Here is a 19,018-nt window from a genome sequence, read left to right as displayed (position 1 = left end):
CATAAAATTCGAAGAGGTTTCTTTAAATGTCATACATCTTCTTTTAGGTGTGTTGACAAGAAATACTAATTAGTAAAATCATCTGACTGATTTTTAAAACTGAAGTAAGTGGTCGACTTAATCGAAATGGTTAAAGTCGTCCTTGTATTTTCTATATGACAAAACATTCAGTTAAAAATATCTACATAATTATGTCATATGCTTATCTGTGTTCCCTAAATCATACCCACCTTTAAAGCAGCAAAAAACTTTGAATTCCATCTATCCCTATATGCATTTCCTATATGTATTTCCTTCAAATGACTTCCTATACCATGAGAAAACAAGTTACCAGAGAAAGCATTAGGAAAAGTTCCTCGAGAGCGAATTTTTGGAACAGAGACTTCCTGGGTGGAACCTAGTCACCGAAAACAGACCTATGATGCACTCAGGATAGGACGTGAAGCATTTGTTTTATGCAGGAAGTAGAGGTCACTGCAGAATCCGGGTAAGACAACCAAAGGCTTACCTGGGGGATTTTTAAAAAAGCAAATTGTCTCTCTTCCAGATCAATGTTTTAGCTAAAATAGCATATTAATATTAGTTGCAATACACACACATACACACACACACAGAGCACACCTGGGGAATCAACGTTCAGTTGAACAGCTGTATTTTCCCTAAATTTGCCAACATTACATTTTACATGCATCGTTCCACATTTGGGTAACCCAGTGAGCTATTTTTGCCAGTTCTTGAGTTACACACTTATAAAGGATCATTTTATTGCAATTTCAGCAATTTACTAATGATCTGAATGAGATAATACACCCTCTAAATTATCTGGTTTATAAGCAGCAAGTCTACAGTCAGGATAACCTGGCTTAATATATGTTCTGGATTAGTCAATTTAGCACATGGAACCAATTCTGAATACAATGTTACAGATTATAAATGTGCTAAAAACTCACAATTGAGTGAAAAGTCAAAAACTGTTTCATTGGAGATACCTGTTCCAAAGCCAACACATTATTATGAGAACAAAAGATGTTTCCAGAAAGTTTGAAAGGAAAGAGAATTATATACGGAACTTGTTAAAGCGTCTCCAGTTTCTGCTTTTAATTTTGGAAGACAACTAACTTTAAAGATAAAAACCAGGGTTCCAAATAACGAATTCTTCTCATTGAATGAGCAGCACTCACTTCTCCCACCTAAGCTAAAAATGTGTAATAATTCCACGTGTCGGAGGGAATATTTCCATGAATTCATGAGTTATTTCATTCCATTTGTTACTTACAGGGCATCCAGCTGGCCCCTCCTTAGCTCCTGAAATCAAGCCCATGCCATTAAATTAATTTTTGTCTCTGTTCTCAGTAAGCTGTAACTGTTAATTCCATTTTTGAGTGATGACGGAGCCACTCTGGAAGTTACTGGGAGATACAGCTCACAGCCCCAGAGGGATATTGGGAGAGTCTCTGGGCAGTGAGCCTCCTTGCACAGAGGAAAGCTCCTGGGGCTGGGGGTTCTAGGAACCCGGTTATTTGAATGGCAGTCTCCTCTGGGACCTGAAGGCCCCACAACTTCAGAGGCTCTGTAGTTTTTCTCCAGAGAGGTAGAGTGGGAGAACTGCCCCTCTTACCTCATTTGAGGCAGCGTGAGGTAAAAAGACTCATAATTCGAACGACCAGAGAGCTACAACACAAAGGCCAGCTGCATGCTGGCCCTGTGTCAGGCCTGACCACAAGTGGTGATTCAGCTGCTGTCTGCCTTCCAGATCTCTCTGTGCCCGCTGACTCCTTCTCAAGTCTGAGGAAGGAAGTTCACTCCCATTGTGTAAGCCTGAGCTTTCCCACAAGCTGCATCTTTTCTCCACGTTGGGACTCGTGAATTATTGAACTTCTCTGAGCCTTGCTTCTCTCACATGAAGATGGGGATGTGACTCTTTGGTCTACTTAACATACATTTGAAGACTGAAATGGGAAGTGTCCAAAAAGGTGCTTTAAGAAAGGAAATGTGCTATAGAAGCACGTTTTGTTGTTAGAACATGTCGTACAATGAATTTTAAAATCCACAAAGAAACCTAAAGGCCTCCTGGATTTGACCAGTTTCTCATATTGAACGTGATCAAGGGCACCTACTGTCCTTGATGCTATAGTTGCCAGTGAGCGAACATGACAGAATGTGCGTGAGCTGTTATAGGCGTGTTCTGACTCAGTTCTAACTATCTCCTTTCCACACCCTAGGGCCTTTTGCTGCTCATGCCTGTTTTAAGAATTCCTTCAGTTAGAAACTGTGGAATATTATCCAAGAGAAATACATATAAGGCAAAAGGAAAACACAGAAACAAGCTTCCTCATGAAGTGAGCACTACCTCCTCTCTTCTGGAACATTCCTCCTCCTCATACTTCAGAATGAACATCTGTGCTAGGAAATACATTGGAAAGAGAGGGCAACTTTTGCTCCGGGGGCTTGCTGATGTATTCTTAGGGCTGCAAAGTGTCTTCCTGAGGCTTCCTTCTCCTATGTGATTAATCCATGAGGGCTGTCTTACCAAACCGAACAGGATAGGGTTTAGGGGCCAATGGCTTTCGCTTTCTGCTTCTCTGGAATAAGTGAGGGCATAAATAATCTAGTACCCAAAATTTTCTCACAAAAGACAATGGCCCCAAATTTGGAGAAGAGTGCAGTTCCAGCCTGAGTTGGTTTATCAAGTAATTCTATTTCCAAAGTCAGTGTGGGGGAATGTGGTAATCGATTTGTCCCTAGCGCCATTTTTATGTCTTTGGATCAACGAAGTTCATATCCCATCCAGGCATTATATCTCTTGCATTTTTTTTTCCCCTTGTCTCCTGGCATTTTAATCAGGGAAAAGTCACAGTTGTTTTGAGGAAAGCGCTCCCAAGAGCTTTAATTAAAGCGAGAAGGATAAATCTGTTTACAGTGTGGTGAACACTATCATTAATAAAACATTGAAATAATTAACAAATTAAATTCTGCTTTGTGTGTGAATGGCTACACTTAGGATCTATGAGAACATGCTCCCTGAACAGACAGTGCGCTATGCACTTAGTATGCAGGGAGGAGAAGAAAAACGGAGACTGCATTTCTCCAAAATTCACAGTATCATGAACTGCTAGAGCTTGAATGGAGAAGCCTACAGTACCTTCATTCTTACAGGGAAAGAAACTCAGCTTCAACGAGGTTAATGGCTTGGGCTCTAAAGGAGGTGCTCGAAAATGAAGACTTGTTAGAGCGCCACTGATACCTGGGGTCTCTACTATGAATCCTTGATTGTTTAACCAGAAACAAAAGGGAGAAAAAGATGAAATTAACAATAAGATAAGCAGCTCTAAGACACAGGACAGAATGGGATACCGTGAAAAACATGGGCAAATTTCACAGTGTGGTTAACTCTGCCGTGGACAATTAAGAGGTTTTAGCTGCTCAGGATATGAAGTGGCTTTTCGAGCAGGATATGACCATAAAGCTCCGAGCTGGGACTTCCCTTACGCCCCTTCCCACTAAATTGCCTCTTGACTTGTTTTTAGCTTTCTGGCAGACAACAGATCTCACAGGAAGCCCCAAAGGTGGACATTCATACCCACAGTTAACGATGCATTGTTTTTTTATGTCACTAAGTAATTTCCTAGAGAAAACAATGGCAACCAAAGACTGTTCCTGTCTTGAAGGAAAGTCAGCTTCCAGTACTGCCTTATTAACTTAACACATGCAAGTGTTTGTCCTTGTTGCTACAGCAACATGTTTTGTGGGGGTATATTTCATGCAAAAATGTGAAAAAGTGGAAAAAGGAAACAAATACCCTGGGCATACTGATGTGCATATCAATGGGAATGTATGTGCGTTAACGTTCCTGTGAGTAGAGGTATGCACCTCCTGCCCTCAGCCTCAATTACGCTTTGCTTCTTGGTTAATTTAAAACATCTACCCAGAGAAAACAGCAAGCCAACCCCTTTCAAGGAGTTTCAGAAAAGCTGAAAACATATGAAATTATTCATAATTAGGTGATGGGTGAATGATAAGAACCCCTACCATGTACGCAGACACAACAAGCATGGAAATGAGCCCGCTGAGCTCCGGAAGGAACAAAAGATAATTTTACCTCAAGGTGCACTGATGCTAAGCTTCTCTGACATTCATCTTCCATAGGGATGGAGAGGCATAAAGGCACTGAATTCTAGGTTTAGAAACAGTAAGCACCCAACTCATCTCGGCGTGTCTTCTCCCGAGGAAAAGCATAATGGGAGTCGTGTGAGAAGACACACCTTTTATATGAAAGGTGATGAATGATAAAGACAGAGCAGACCGAAACATAAAGAAGCAGGTATTAGGAGGCTGACAGATCCCACTTCCAAGTCCGGTCATTCACTGTGCCTTGGGCATTTACTAATCTTTCTGAACCTCAGTGTCCTCATTTTTAAAATGAGGATAATTGCACCTCCTTCCAGGGATTGCTGGGAGGATTAAAAGCAAATATATCAAGTTCTCAGCTGAAGTCGGGTCCCACAGTAAACACTTAATAAACGGCAACTATTCTATGAATGGCACAATTGTCATTCATACTGTTCACCAAATTTCTAGTGTTTCTCCCTCCAGCAGGAGCTAAAGTGCTGCCCTTCAGCAGCTAAGTGTGGCCATGGGACGTGCTTTGGCAATGAAAATGGTGGAAGTGTTCTTCGAGGGGAACTTAAGAGCTCGCGCCACGGCCGTGCTGTTTTTCCCTCTGCTTTGTGACAAGCAACCTTTGAGATGACCGCCACTCTCTCTGTCCGGGTCCTGGGGTGAGATGTGGAGCAGACCCCCAGCCGACTGGAGATGAAGAAGGCAAGAAGCTTGAGCTTGAACTAAACTTCATTTTGTGGGTTTGGGTTACCTAGCTTCTCCTAACCACTGCTTTCTATGCTTTGGTAGAGTTGGGCCGTTCAGATTCTTTTCTTCTGCCTAATTCCTGAGCATGATGTGAATCCTGTCCTGTTGACAAATGCTTTGTGAGAGCCCGTTTTTGTCTCCATGTTTCTCCCGACACAGAATTGCCCTGCACAGAAAAATTGCTACAGCTGCAATTTCAGAACGCTCGCGAGACCCCTGTCCTTAAATTATCCAGCACTCTCCACATGACCAAGAATAGGACCACGTTACCATGCAAAGATGCTTACCGTTGCAAAATGCAAGCTCTCCTCTAGAGGCACATCTGTCAATCATATGGAACTGTTTGTTGGTTTGGGGATGTGGAAAAATAACTTACGAAGAGCTGTTTTGACATAGGCAAATTCATTTAAGTTCTGACTTAATCTAGAGGTGGATTCAGCAAACCTCAGGTGAAAGTCTCATCTTTTCTCACCCTCGACACATTTCTCAGAGTTATCATTTAGAGGTTAGCAGGAGTTCAGTCTCCTGTAATAGGCCATTTCACTTTAAGTGTATGTTAAACTAATATTGACCTTTTCAAAGTAAAACAAAATCTGGTATTTGTGTTCAAAAGACTGAAGCAGCCATAGATGTAGAAAGTAGGGGATTAATCATTGTGGGTTTTTTCTTGCTTAGAAACTCTCTCTGGGAATTAGTCATTTTTATATATCCAGCAATGAATGGTAAGACAAGCTTTGCCTACTCTCTGAAAAGGAAGCCTGGATCCTTCAGCAAATAACTCTGTATAATTTGCCCACAGTTTAACCCCCACAGCCAGATAGGGATGTTTCATTTGACAGTGGGTGAAAAAGTCAAGAACATGAGCGTCAGGCCGTGGGTGGGAGTATCCAGACATCAAGGCTGGACAAGCTGAGGCATTAGGAGTGGTGCCAGGGACGGGTGGGGGCAGGGGAGATGTGGTGCAGGGGAGGAGAGTCCCGGGGAATGCAAGACAAGGGCAGGGAAGGGAGTGCTAGGGCAAAGGGAGCACAGCAGAAGCAACATCATAATAAGGATACAAATGTGTTCATTTCATACATATCTGTGTATATACAGAATCCACAAAGACTGCTTCCTTGGGCATGTGTTATGTGTACCTGTAGGAAAAGTAAGCCTCAACCCCTTTCTTCCTTCTTCTACTCAGAACAAACAAACAAATAAGAAGCCTTATACTTAGATGCAATTACTTCATGCAAGTTGGCCAGAACAAATGTATTTCATCAAGGAAATAAAAATCTGTTGACAGCGGAAGCGTCTGAATAGAAAATGTGTAGTCGTGGGGAAAAATCAGATCTTTTGGTTGTTACCAAAGTGAGACATCAGTGCTCAAATTCTCTGAAGACTTGCGTGCTCGAATTCTCTGAAGACTTGCATGTAAGTATCTGCAAAAATAAATGCATCTTCGGGGACATCCAGCGGGCCTGCTGCTCCCCGATTGTGGTGATGGGATGATCCTGCAGAGTGCATACACTCGGTACCCATTGTTCCATTTGAAGGCGTTTGAAATGGTGCTGCTTTAGGTCGACAGCCTTTCTAGATGACCTAAATGTTCAGCCCTGTGTGTGCTGAGTCTCATGCCACGTACCTGAATCCACTCTTTGTAGGAATCTTCCCCGGGAGTCCACCCGTTCTCGGGGTAGTTGAGGCGGGAGCGTTCCGCAGACCAGTTGGTGCTGTACTGGGAAGAAGCTGTGATTTGGTCAGAATGAATCTCGCCCGATTCCATGCCCAGAGCTTCCATACATTTGAAATCTGAAGGGGAAGAAAAAGGGCCGAAAGTCATCAAAACAAAAGGGACCCGAGATACATATTTCTTTTTATAACTTGGCAGATGAAAACACTGATTTTGATGTTCACAGAGTATCTTACAGAAGATGACAGTGAGGGACTTACTGGGATGCAGCACTGGTATGTGACAGTAATTGTAATAATGGTAATAATTTTTAAAAGCAAGTCTGTGAAGATTTCATAGTGATTATTTTCCTCACTGGATCTAGCTTGACAGAAATACCATCAGAAATTTATTAGGAAATGATGGGAATTTTTATTTACTTTCAAAGTTCAATACAGAAGCTATATTTAAATAAAATTTTACTAATTCTTTCAATGTCTAATAAAAATGAAAAAGACTTTATGTCTATGTTATTAATCCATATTAGGTGGACAGCAGATCTGAACTCTCTGTTTTTCAGATTCCGCCTATTTGGTACCTGGGTCTCCTCTCCTTGACTCCCTTCTTTCTCATGCCTCCTGCCCCTAGTTTATATCATTAAAACATGGGAGTATCCGTCAGAAGTAAACTTCAGTATCATATGGTCCCAAAGAGGACCGTTGCTTTACAACATAAAATAATAATGCTCACAGTGAGGACTATGAATCATGAATCATGTATTCCATTAGGCCTCGTATACTCAGTGAAACGATGAAATATGACATTGGTATGAAATATGATAAAAAGAGATGAATAATCAACCTCAGGAAATGTGAATCTAAAGTAATAAAGTGAAAAAAAAGTTTTAGAGATAAAAGATTCTCAACCATCAAGAAAAATCTCAATCAAACTTTCACACTTTCTGAATTTTCTGTCATAACAGATCAAGTTATAGGGCATAAAAGGTTTTCTTTCATCAGTTTCATGCTTTTAAGGTTAGGTTTGTTATTCGTAATACAAAAATATTTATAGATACAGAGATACGTAAATTAATTGATCAAATTAAAGTACGAATATGATTTTGTAATTTATTTATTTTTTAAAGATTTTATTTATTTATTTGACAGACAGAGATCACAAGTAGGCAGAGAGGCAGGCAGAGAGAGAGGAGGAAGCAGGCTCCCTGCTCAGCAGGATGCGGGGCTCAATCCCAGGACCCTAGGACCACGACCTGAGCTGAAGGCAGAGTCTTTAACCCACTGACCCACCCAGGTGTCCCTGATTTTGTAATTTAATTGGCATTTTTATTTTCCTGGTTAAAAGGGAGACTAGCCTGTAGGATAGGTTTCCAAATATCCTCTGTCCTCTTCACTAGGTTACTTTCCAACCTGATAGCTAGACATGTTGAATCACACATTCATTGTTCTTTCTGATGTTTTCCTTAGGCCCTTGAAAGAGCTGAACACCACATAAGCTTTGAGGAAGATTTGAGTTGGTTGAGTTGCATATTTTAATAAGATGTGAAACATACCACCTTCTCTTTCTTTCGAGGAAAGTTAGAACAGAAGTTGAAACATGCTTGTTTCACCCGCATATCCACTTCTATTCACATAAGAAAGAAAAACAAAATGGCTTCCATTGTGGGTCTTCATGACCCAAACCATAATGTGTCAGTATCTATCTTGTAAGACTTCCTGTCAATAAACCACCACAGATGTGTTCCTATCACTTCTGATCGATGCCTGTCTCTGTATGATTCTCAGCCCGATACACATTCAAGGGTTCCAGACAGGGGGTCTGGCTCTAGTTCATTGTTTCAAGTCTCTGTTTTGCCATTTCCCACTTTCTCCCATGATTTCAGAGGCTTACAAGCAGCCTTCTCATCCACGATTTTCTTAAGAAGGCACACCAAACAGTTCTTCCTATTGATGTTCATAAAAACCATTTAAAAGAGTAAAACAAATACTTGGCACTCCAATTCACCAAATACTTCTTTAGTGTTTCCTGTGGCCACAAGGGCTGTGAGGAGGAAGAACATGGAGTGTTTCCCACAGTGCTTTGCAAGATGAGTAAATACTGACCTTCTGAGACACTGCTCTGCAAGACACTGTAGTTTGCTGAGAAGCCTTCTTTTGCAATCGCGCTGTCGGTGTAAAAAACCATGGAGAGAATGCCTGATGAGGAACGGATCCGACCTGGGGTCTTCTGTCCACAGTAACGCCCAATGTGAGGGCCAACTAGAAAGGGAAAATGCAAAGAACATTAAAATAGCTTTTGTTCCACAGCAGATGCAAGAATAACCATTTTGTAAACATCGGTCCCCGCAGAACCCAGAAGTGTCTTCTTACCCAAAGCAAGTCTTCCCTGGTTGTTTTGTGGTGAACAATTGGATCAGGTTTGTGGAGAGGATTTTAAAGTGTGCTCAGAAGGACAGTCACAAATGTAGCTACATTCCCCACTGAGCAGGACTGTTTTCAGGAACAGAATCGAAATGCTTGCTCAACTGCAAGGAATGAGGTTTGGGCTGTCAAGAGGCATCTTGACATTCACCTCCAGGAGCAAACTGCCCGCACTGCCCAGGGCCGAGATGCCTGCTAGTCTGTGATCACCGAGGATTCCTGAAGTTGCCTTACTCACTTCTCCCACTGCAGGAGGAGATCCTGGAAGCTGGTCCTGAATGGAACCGGACCAGTACCAGGAATATGATCCAGCAATGAATTGTCCCGATGTCCTTCCTCATTCCATCTTTTAGTCCTGCAGCCTTATTACGGGGAACATCACAGACTTGGACAAAGGACAATGTACCGCGTCCTACTCAGAGCTCTCTATCTACAGGCCAACTAATAATTGTAACAATTTAAAAAAATAGAAGCTACGGATACAAATAATTTATATATAACAATAAGTTGTAAACCAAATGAAAAGAAAATGCATCTGACTTTTCTTCCAGTTTTTTCCCAAACACAGGAGAGGTTACTGCATTGCATTTGTGTCCTGTGGCCAAAAGATGACCCAATGCAGCCATTTGACTATGCATGCTGGGGAAAAAGAGGAAGTACCCAAGGCAGTGAAAGACTGGGAACACTGATTAATTTTGGTAAGTCGCACTGCTGTTTGGCTTAGACCAGCCACCCCTTTACTGAAGAGCTGTTAGATAAACCTCAGTAATTAGTAATTTTAAATTACCTTATAGACAGTGCACAAGCCCTCTGGGCTTGGAGAATCTTTCCAGTTCTCTGTCCAGATCAACAGTAAGGCAAAAAAGAAAAAAAAATCCCCTTTCTCTAGGCTTTTTTTTTTTTTTTATTGCACATATGGAAAAAACATACCAGATGGTTTGGGCTTAGAAGGACAATCTGGTGTGGACCATTTTCCCCTCCAAGAAATCCATGGTTCTCTGCATTTCAACTAAGAGTTACTGCTTTGTCCAAGGAAGCACAGTGGTGGACCCCACTCTGGAGGGGTGGGCCTCCGTCAGGGACACGGGGTGCAAAGCCCGTGTGTGTAACTTGGATGCAGAAGGCAGTTGATGGGGGACTAGGAGAAGCTTCAAATGTGATTGAAAAAGTGAGCCTCAGAAGAGCTGATCTCCCTGGAGCCACGTAGACCCTCTGAGGTCCTGGTAGGCAGCTGGCTCGTCTGAACACCCTGCTTTGTAGGGTACTCAGATCCTTGGCTAACAGGATCCTTGGCATACCCACTTAAAAACAAAATAAAACAAAACAAAAATCAAAACTCCAAAAAACTAACCAAAGTGCTTCCACATTGGAGTTAGTGCAAAGTGGTTCTGTTGAGTATCTGGTAACTTTTCCACGCGTTCATAGTAGTTGATTTGATTGAATTTGAAGAGTTTTCCCTACTGTAACCCCTCCCTCTCAGCAATCAAACACTGTGTGTGTGTGTGTGCATGTGAGTGTGTGTGTGTGTGTGTGTGTAGACTGCTTTGTCATGAAGAAAACAAGGACAGAGCCCATTAGGGGCATCGATACCGTTTTCTACAAGGCGCCACGTGGTCACGAACAGTGGCTCTGCATCATGGGAAGAAAATGTTGTCATATCAGACTTCCCAGTTGGCAGAAGAAAGCATCTCAGGAGAGGAAACTGTTTTGTTTCTCTTCAGTTTCATCTGAGCCTCAGCTTCTACATGTGTTAGCTGTTTGCCAGATTTTCTTCAACCTGAATGAATTCAACAAGTTTTTTCCTTCCCTTTGGAACGCAAAAGTTGCCCATGACACATGCATGAAAACATCGCGCTAGAGCCATGAACTCGGGTCTTCCCTTTCCACAAAAAGAATCCCATTTCTGATGGGCAATCTTAATGAGAAGCCTAGAGTCCATTCATATGATCTCACTCTTTTTCCTCCTTTAAATTCCATTATCGTGACTTCGTAACTTTCTGTTTCTTTAATTTGTGGGCAGACTTTTACAGCCTGAGTCCTTGGAGCCATTCTCTGATCCCCACAGCCACTGATCCCTCCAAGAATACAAGTGCACAAGGAAAGCTGCACTCGCCCCCCTCCCTTAGGCTGCAGATTCTCGCCCTCCACTACTACCCCATTCCTCTGGGGAAGGGGGGATGGGGGGAGGGGGGGTCTCTTTGAAAGAGCAAACAGAAGAGAACTTGTCTAATGCAGACTCATAATTTAGAGAGTCTCCATGACTCACTGGTTTATAATGTTGAAGACATGCTGGGTAAATCTGCCTTCTGTCCTTCAGAACATTGCCCCCGGACAGCAGTGTGCAACTCTCTTTAGGAGCCCTCGAGATACGAGAGTGAAAAGGCTTTTTCGACCATAAGACAAAGAAGTATTGAATTTTCCTGAACAACAGCAAGACCTTAGCCGAGCAAGCTAATGCAATATTGATCTGAGCAGGAGTGCATGCAGGATTCTCATCCATCTCCTGAGTGTGCTCATTTGTGTATTTACATGAACACAGCTATTGGATTTCCTACTTCCGTTATTGTAGACCCAAAGGCCAAGGAGATGAATGGAAACTGTCACAAAGACAACAGTAGAACTCAAAAATTGCATTATTGAAGAATTTAAGCCCGTAACATGTGCCGAGCAATCTCTTGTGGGGACAGTAGGTCCACAGTGATCATATCTTTTCAGGTGTGAAGGCGATATGGTATTTGTGTTGTTTAAAAGATACACCAGCAACCCTGAATGGCAATACCCAGTTCTCTGTATTCTTCCATTCATCTTTCCAGGAATTATAACCCCCCTTAGAATCAGACAACTTGGCTTTCTGCCTCCTTCCTATGTGGAAAAAAAGGGCAGCAATCTCCTCATTTTAAAATGAGGCATTCCGAATAACCAAACAAAAAAGGGAATCTTTTTGAAAAGGTATAAAGGTATAAAAGAGACCATGTACTCTTCTATAATAGTAAACTTTTTATTGGAGGATATTGGGACTTCGCAACTCTTTCCCAGAAAAAATATCTGCACCTTTGTGTCATTTATATCTTGGAATGTGTATATTTTATGCTTATATCATTTTTATTTTCTATTTCTACCTACGAAGGTTAATTTTAGTATTAAGAGTAAGTCAATAAAAACCAAACAGAGCTCAAGCTAGTTTTCATGAAACCTATTCCTCAAATAGTTGATAATTTCTGGAATGTAGGTAGCAACTGCATTTCCAGCTCCTTGGCCAGCCTAGACGAGAGCTGACCATGCGTGCTCATGCCATGGGAGTTAAGCATTCACGTTGGGCTCCATAATTCAGCACAAACACTTGTGACACCCACCAGGGTGGCACGCTCAGCTCCTGGCTCACAAACCTATGCAAACTTCCATCAGTCACTTCAGAGTCTCTACCTGTGAGTCCATTGGAGCTTCCGAGAGCGATCCATGGGGATGTGTGATTCACCCCCTGTGTGTCTCGGACTTTGAGTTCTGGAGTAAATTGCTCTTCTTCAAAGTCAGTCTGAAGCAATGGGTAGCTTTCAATTACTTAGTCCTCTCATTCATTGTGTATGATAAAATGCAACCTAAATCCACGTGATGGTTTACAGCCTTCAGCACCTCCTGGTTGTTGTTTTTAGAAGGGAAATCAAAGAGTAAAAGCAATTTTGCTGGCAAGGAACTGTCTGTGTTGAACTAGTATGACAAAAATATCTCTAGTGCCACTGATGAGAAACCCAGGAGGGACCGTCTGCCATTTTGCCTAAAAAGGAGAGAGTTGTAACTCTAGAGTAGGCTGGACGCAGCCAGTTAACTTTTAACAAATATACACAGTTTTCACATTCCAGGGCCAGTTTTCTCTGGGAATAAGTCAAGTGCACCATAGTTTAAAACACGAGTGAATTGCAAGGCTGATAACTCTTATTGTTAATTGTTCCTCGCTTCAACTCAGTGATTTTCTAGAGCCAGAAAATTACTACTTTGAGAAACCCTTGACACTAATAACAATGTGCTTCTTTCTGAAAGTATTCTAAAATAGTTGGTTGATTGGACCTCCTTTTCAGATGTCAATTTAAATATAAGTTCTGGAAAGGAAGGCTGCAAATTTGGGTTGCGAACAAATAAACCCATTATTAAATGTTCCAACTATTATTATACTATTATAATATTGTTTTCCTAATTATTGGATTGACTACTTGGAAATCAATCAGCACTCTGTTTGGGCAAATCTCATTACTTAATGAAGGAGTTTCGATAAGATCATCATAACCCTATTTATATAGTAATAGACCAAAGAAGAAACTAAACCAATGATAGCTCACCCATTTACCCCAATGACAATATAAGCTTTCCCTAAACCCAGTTTATCTCCATTGCTGTTTACTGTTGAGGAACACAGCTACATTGAATTACACTGATAATTTTAATGTCATTTCAAAGGCAAAGGCAATCTCTTTCACACAATACTTGCCCTTCATCTACAATTTAATATTTATTTAAATATTCCTTCCTCCTGCCTGATCATAATATCTGGCTTTATTTTATAGATGGTTATATATCTCTAACTGCATGACTTGTAAGAACTTCCAGCCTGCCCTTTCTGATCTGTGTGGAGTGTGTTCTCTAGAGAAATCTCAATATTAAACCAGACTAAACACAAGACAAGCAATGCAGCTGCAACAAATTATTTGATATTATCTCCCTCTGTTCAGGATTTGGGTGTGTATTTTTGCCATTCACCTCCTAATTCACAAGGATTGACATGGAAAACTTTCATTTAGCTGTTCACATGGCTACCCACCCCCTCCTTCAAATCTCTGCTCAAATGTCATTTTTGTATTAAGGCTGACCCTGACCACCTTACTTAAAATTTCAACCTACACATCCGTCTTCCTAACCTTAGCTCTTTTCATGCTTTTGCTCTCCTCTTCTTTTTCTTTCTTTCCATTTTTGTTGTTGTTGTTGTTTATAGAACTTCTCACCTTTTGACATTCTAACCACATAAGTCATTCATCTAGAATGTGTGTTGTTTATTGTCCCATTCTCCCTGGCAGGACTGAAGCTTAGAGAGGGCAGCCATCTTTGACTGTTCTATTTAGCAAGTGGCCAGACCAGTGCCTGGTACATGGTAGGTGTTCAGTCAGTATTTTTTAAATGTAGGATGAATTTAGATGATAAGATCAGTATAGATAGAGGATGTTTTGAGGTGATTCAAATTGCCAAAGATAAAAATTGCCTCAGAGCAGACAAGGAATCTCTCTAAATTAGCAATGCCCCGCCCCCATGGGGAACAGAATAAATCTGATTAAATCAGATTAGGAATGTCCAAACATTCTCATTCCTTTTCTAAGTTTCTAAATTTTTGGTAATTGCATAATAGATGCACATTTCATCCTTAAAATTGTATCGAGTACTTAACCTCTCTGGTCCTTAATCTCTGCATTTGTAAAGTGAATGGTTTGACTTAATTGCTGTCTTAGGGTCTATGAATTAATGACCAGTAGGCAGGTTAATGAAATGAGCAAAATACTTTAGTCAGGAAAACCATGTGTTGGTCCCAATTCTACCACAAAAAAAGAAAAAAGAAAAAAAAAAAGAGGCCATGAGACCATGTATAATCTTTCATGGCCTCAGTTTCCTTGTCTATAAAATGAAGAAACTGGACAAGTTTCCTTGTCTATAAAATGAAGAAACTGGACAAGATAATTATAGTCTTTTGAACTGAAATGTTTCATTGCTGCTTTGCATAAAGAGACTTACCATTTTGGTTTGTTTTCCCTCCTACTTTTGAGCTATTTTTTTTTTTTTTTTAAGTTGCATGTATCATGACACTTGTAAAAGTATCCGAGGGTCCTTCCCCCAGATTTTTCCCTTTTTGGGATGCTTCCTGCCCTTCTTACCATCAGGGAATCCATCCCAGATTTCTAGCCGGTCATAGCGACAGAACATCCCCCCGGGAGGATTTGAGTCGAGCTCCAGGTCAAAGCTTTCAAATTCCAGGATAATCTCTGACATCTTTGGTGCAAAGATAATATAAGTGCATTCAAGGCCGTTGGGATATTTTTCAGGGAATCCGGGGGACTTTATCACTCCACTGGATGTTGTGTAATTCTGGGAACATTCAGGACCTGGGAGTAAAAGAAAAGAAGGAGCAAAGTAAAATCCCACTCACACGACTTTACCAAGAAATAACCTGAGCAAAGGCAACATATCTTTCTAATAAAAGCTCACCATTACAATCACTGTCCTAATCATTCATTACTCAGCCTTTTCATAGGAGCGATAAGTATGGAAAGTCAAGTTCAGATTTATTGTGTTCCCCTTAGTTTTCCATTTGTGTGAAGCAATTTAAAAACTTCTGCTGTTGCAGAGGAAAAAAATGACAAATATAAAATCATGTGGGAACAATGAATGAGTAAGCTACAGAAATCTCGACAGAGCCCTAGAGAAATAATTATAGCCCCTTCAAGCTTAAATCTTTAAATCTTGAGGCTGACAGCCCTTTATTGGTGAAATAGAACATTTACAAAGGCGAGGGAGAGAACTCAGTGGAGGGAGTTTGGGTTTCAGATTCCTACACCAGTGACTCAGTAACTCTGCCAGATGTGACCTATGCCTCTTTGACAAACTAAATGTGAAAGGTAATTCGTACATGTACCCAGGGTGAGTGACTCATTCTGAGTGGTGTTGACACAGGTGTGCCGGTAAAGTGTGGCTGTTAGTGAGGGCACGATAAACTGTGATTACAGGCCGTGTTGCTAGAAGTCACTTGATATCAATGTTGACATCGTTGCCTTCCCCAAAGTAGCAGATACAGTGTCATTCTAAAACTATTTTTTAATATATATGTGTGGGTGTGTAATGCACACATTTATAGAGTTTAATTTCAATGACTAGCCAGTGTTATCAATACTTTACAAATTATGCGAATCTGTAATTTACATTGGTCAAGCTCATACACACATGAATTGCAAGTTGACCTTTTGACCGTGGGGATGACCACAATGTCAATTCAAATCAGCCAGGACCACAAGGGATGGTATTCACCACCAGTGGAAATGGCCCATCTGCAAGAATGTGAGCCCATCAGCTTGGCCCCTTATCACCGCCACCACTGGCATGATTTTCCAAAGAGATCTTAAATCTCTCCTGGAATTGGAGATGACTTGACCCTTTCGAAACTCAAGATCCAACCTGGGGGAAAGTTAAGTTCAACCATTCTTCTCCGGGGCATTGTCTCACTGATGGGCGTCCCGTGATGGCATGCATGGGTTCAACTCTAAATAAGGAGGTTTGTTGAGAATGTTCTTAACTAAATATTCTCCCACAGAGCCAAGTCCTAGAGGCAACAGTGTAGTCATCAATACAGATTAAATTTAAATAGCAGATCTCTATTTTTTAGTGTCTAGGGTTGGTACTCTGAATCTCCAACTCCGTGCATCTGGCAGCCTTTTGAGTAAACAAATCAATTGCTTGCTCCCCATGTACATATTAGATGTCTATGGCACTAGACATGCGGAAGAATAAGACTTATTAGCTGAGCACAATAAACCCGGCCTGTAGAGGTCTGACTGGTTTAAAATGCCTGTGAAAACCTTCTCAGTTGTGGCTCACCCTTCGCCATGATGGCTGCAGATACTTATTTATCTGATTCTAGTTAAAGTTACTAATACGTGGCATTTTACCATGTCAGATACAGGTGAGAAGATTATGAAAGGTGCTGTACTGTTTATAATGTTTCCAAGTTAGTGGCTTGCTTAGAAAATGGCAGTGACTATGCTAATGCAAATCAGCAATTTGAAATAATAGATTTATGATACTGGAAGCCCTTTTATTTAGGAACAATGACCCTGGAGACCTCCAGCTTCCTGCCTGGGGCAAAAATAATGCTTTGGCTAGGCCCTTGTAAGGCAAACTGACAGCAGGCTTTAATTCAATACTAATATTTTCTCCTTCTTAAAAAGATAAAATTGCCTAGGTGAGATCAAAATTTAATGAGAGAAAAAAAATGATAGGAATTAAGGGCATACTTTTTTTTTTTAAAGATTTTATTTATTTATTTGTCAGAGAGACAGAGAGAGAGCACACAAGCAGGGCTAGCATCGGGTAGAGGGAGAGGGTGAAGCGGGCTCCTCACTGAGCAGGGAGTCTGACTCGGGTCTTGATCCCAGGACCCTGGGATTGCAACCTGAGCCGAAGGCAGATCCTCAACCAACTGAGCCACCCAGGCGCCCCAAGGGCATATTTTCAAAATCAAATAAATTTCAATGCCTTCACTGAAGCTAGCCTAGGTATGCAACAAAAATTGGAGAAATTCTATGGGGGCAGTGGATGAGAACTAGATTGAGCACCAGATCTGAGTTCTAGTCCAACTCTACTGCTAACCTGCTGTGTAACCTTAGGTGGCCTCCTAACCTTCCTGGTCCTCAGATTCTGTGTATAACAAATGGGAGGTGGGCTTTGGGATTTTGGGAAAAAAGAGCCCTTCAAACTTAAAGAGATTCTATAATTTCCTGCTTCCTCCTGTAAACATCACGATTTGTGTTAATATTTTTCTTGCTCACGGTTGTGTAGGTTTACCACTGTTGAGGAAGCGCTTCCCAAAGAGGATCAAGGCAGTGGTGTGGGTTAAGGAATGCTGCAGAGTGTACACAAGCACTAAACAGGAGGGAGGGCGAGCAGCCCCATGTGCCTACGAGTGAGCAAGGTGCTGGTGTGAGAGGTGCCCACTTGGCATTGGCAGCCCTTGAACACCGTGCTTTGGATGTTATTTGTAAGACTTAGGGGACCTTGTGCAGCTGTAAGAAGGCCATGCCACATTGTTAATGACATTAGGATATATAATAATAATAGCTAAGATACTCTCTTTGGAATTATTATTAAATATGCAGACTCTTAACCAAATAATATATGAAGTGACCAATCTTGCTTTCAATAAATGTGCCTTCCCCACATAGAAACCCACAGAAAATGTCTCCAGCTTCTTCCAGCCATTGAGCCTGGATGACTCAGGCCAAGGGAAGGACAGGGAAAGAGTGATAGGTAGGGAAGCATGGGTTTCCTGGAGAATTTTTTTTGGTGAGTGGGAATAATTTTAGGGGGGTGGCCTAAGCTTTCAGCACCTAGGAAAAGACATGGACAAGGGGAAAGTGGGGAACCTGGGGAGAAAATCAGGGTGTCCAGGGTGTCTCCAGAAGGCATGGGAAGAGGAGGGGAGGGGATAGGCTTTGTTGACTGTCAGGCAAAGGTGGTCTTCTTGAAATGCAACCTTAGGGATGCAGGAATGGCCTAAATTTTCCTTAGAACTGTAATCTATTCCCAGTTCTAAGGTCTCAAGGTCAGCAGGTGAAAAGCTCATTTATTGGTTCAACTATGATTAGTATAATGTATGTGTTTTGAGGAAAATTGAAATTGCTGTAGTCTGGAAGAAGTGGTATTTTTTTTTAAAGGAGATTCATGGATTCTATAATATCATTAAATGGCTTTTTCGGGAAAAAAAAAGTCCATGAACTTGTATATGTATGCATTAGTGTACTGTATTAGCTAATGACTTCCTGTGGAGCCCCTGTAAGAATGCAGTATGTACAGTGAGGTAGGAGGGGGTAAGATATTTTCTTTGCATTTTTTCAGGTGGTACCAATCTGGTTGGAAAATGAACTATGCACACATGAACAAATTTGAAAATATTAAGGAGAAACATAATGGTTAGCAAAACACATCTGTGTGTGTGTATAGTATGCATATGTGTGTGTTGTACTCATGTGTAGGGAACAAGTCGGGTATATACATAGGAAAAAAAAGTAGAAGAATTAGGAAAAGCTTCCCAACAAGAATAAGTTTAGAGCCAGGTTTCCGTGGAGGTTAAGGAGCAAGCACTCTGCAATCTGATAGCACAAGCCATATCCATGAGCGTTGTCATGGCTTGAGTTTACTGAAGACATTTTTGGTGACAGGCACTGGCTCCATGCTTCCCATGTTTCCATTTCAACCGATCTTCACCACAAGCCGGTCCTGGACACTATTATCCATTTACCAGATGAGGATTCTGAGGCTC

General features: G+C 41.3%; 1 protein-coding gene across 4 annotated transcripts in view; it reads right to left on the bottom strand.

The window, feature by feature from the left end:
• Window positions 1–19,018, bottom strand: part of NRP1 (neuropilin 1) — a 135,775-nt gene that overhangs the window by 58,007 nt on the left and 58,750 nt on the right. For all 4 annotated transcript variants that reach the window (XM_046013001.1, XM_046013003.1, XM_046013002.1 and 1 more), the window contains exons 4-6: window positions 14,865–15,092; window positions 8,638–8,793; window positions 6,491–6,657 (exon numbers count right to left, since the gene is read on the bottom strand). In XM_046013001.1, the coding sequence (XP_045868957.1) occupies window positions 6,491–6,657; window positions 8,638–8,793; window positions 14,865–15,092 (551 nt within the window). The remainder of the gene's footprint in view (window positions 1–6,490; window positions 6,658–8,637; window positions 8,794–14,864; window positions 15,093–19,018) is intronic.

The sequence above is a fragment of the Meles meles genome, chromosome 7, assembly GCF_922984935.1.
Source record: "Meles meles chromosome 7, mMelMel3.1 paternal haplotype, whole genome shotgun sequence".
Classification (NCBI taxonomy): Eukaryota; Metazoa; Chordata; class Mammalia; order Carnivora; family Mustelidae; genus Meles; species Meles meles.
The sequence above is the reverse complement of the archived record's forward strand: the minus strand, read 5'-3'. Positions and strand labels throughout refer to the sequence as shown.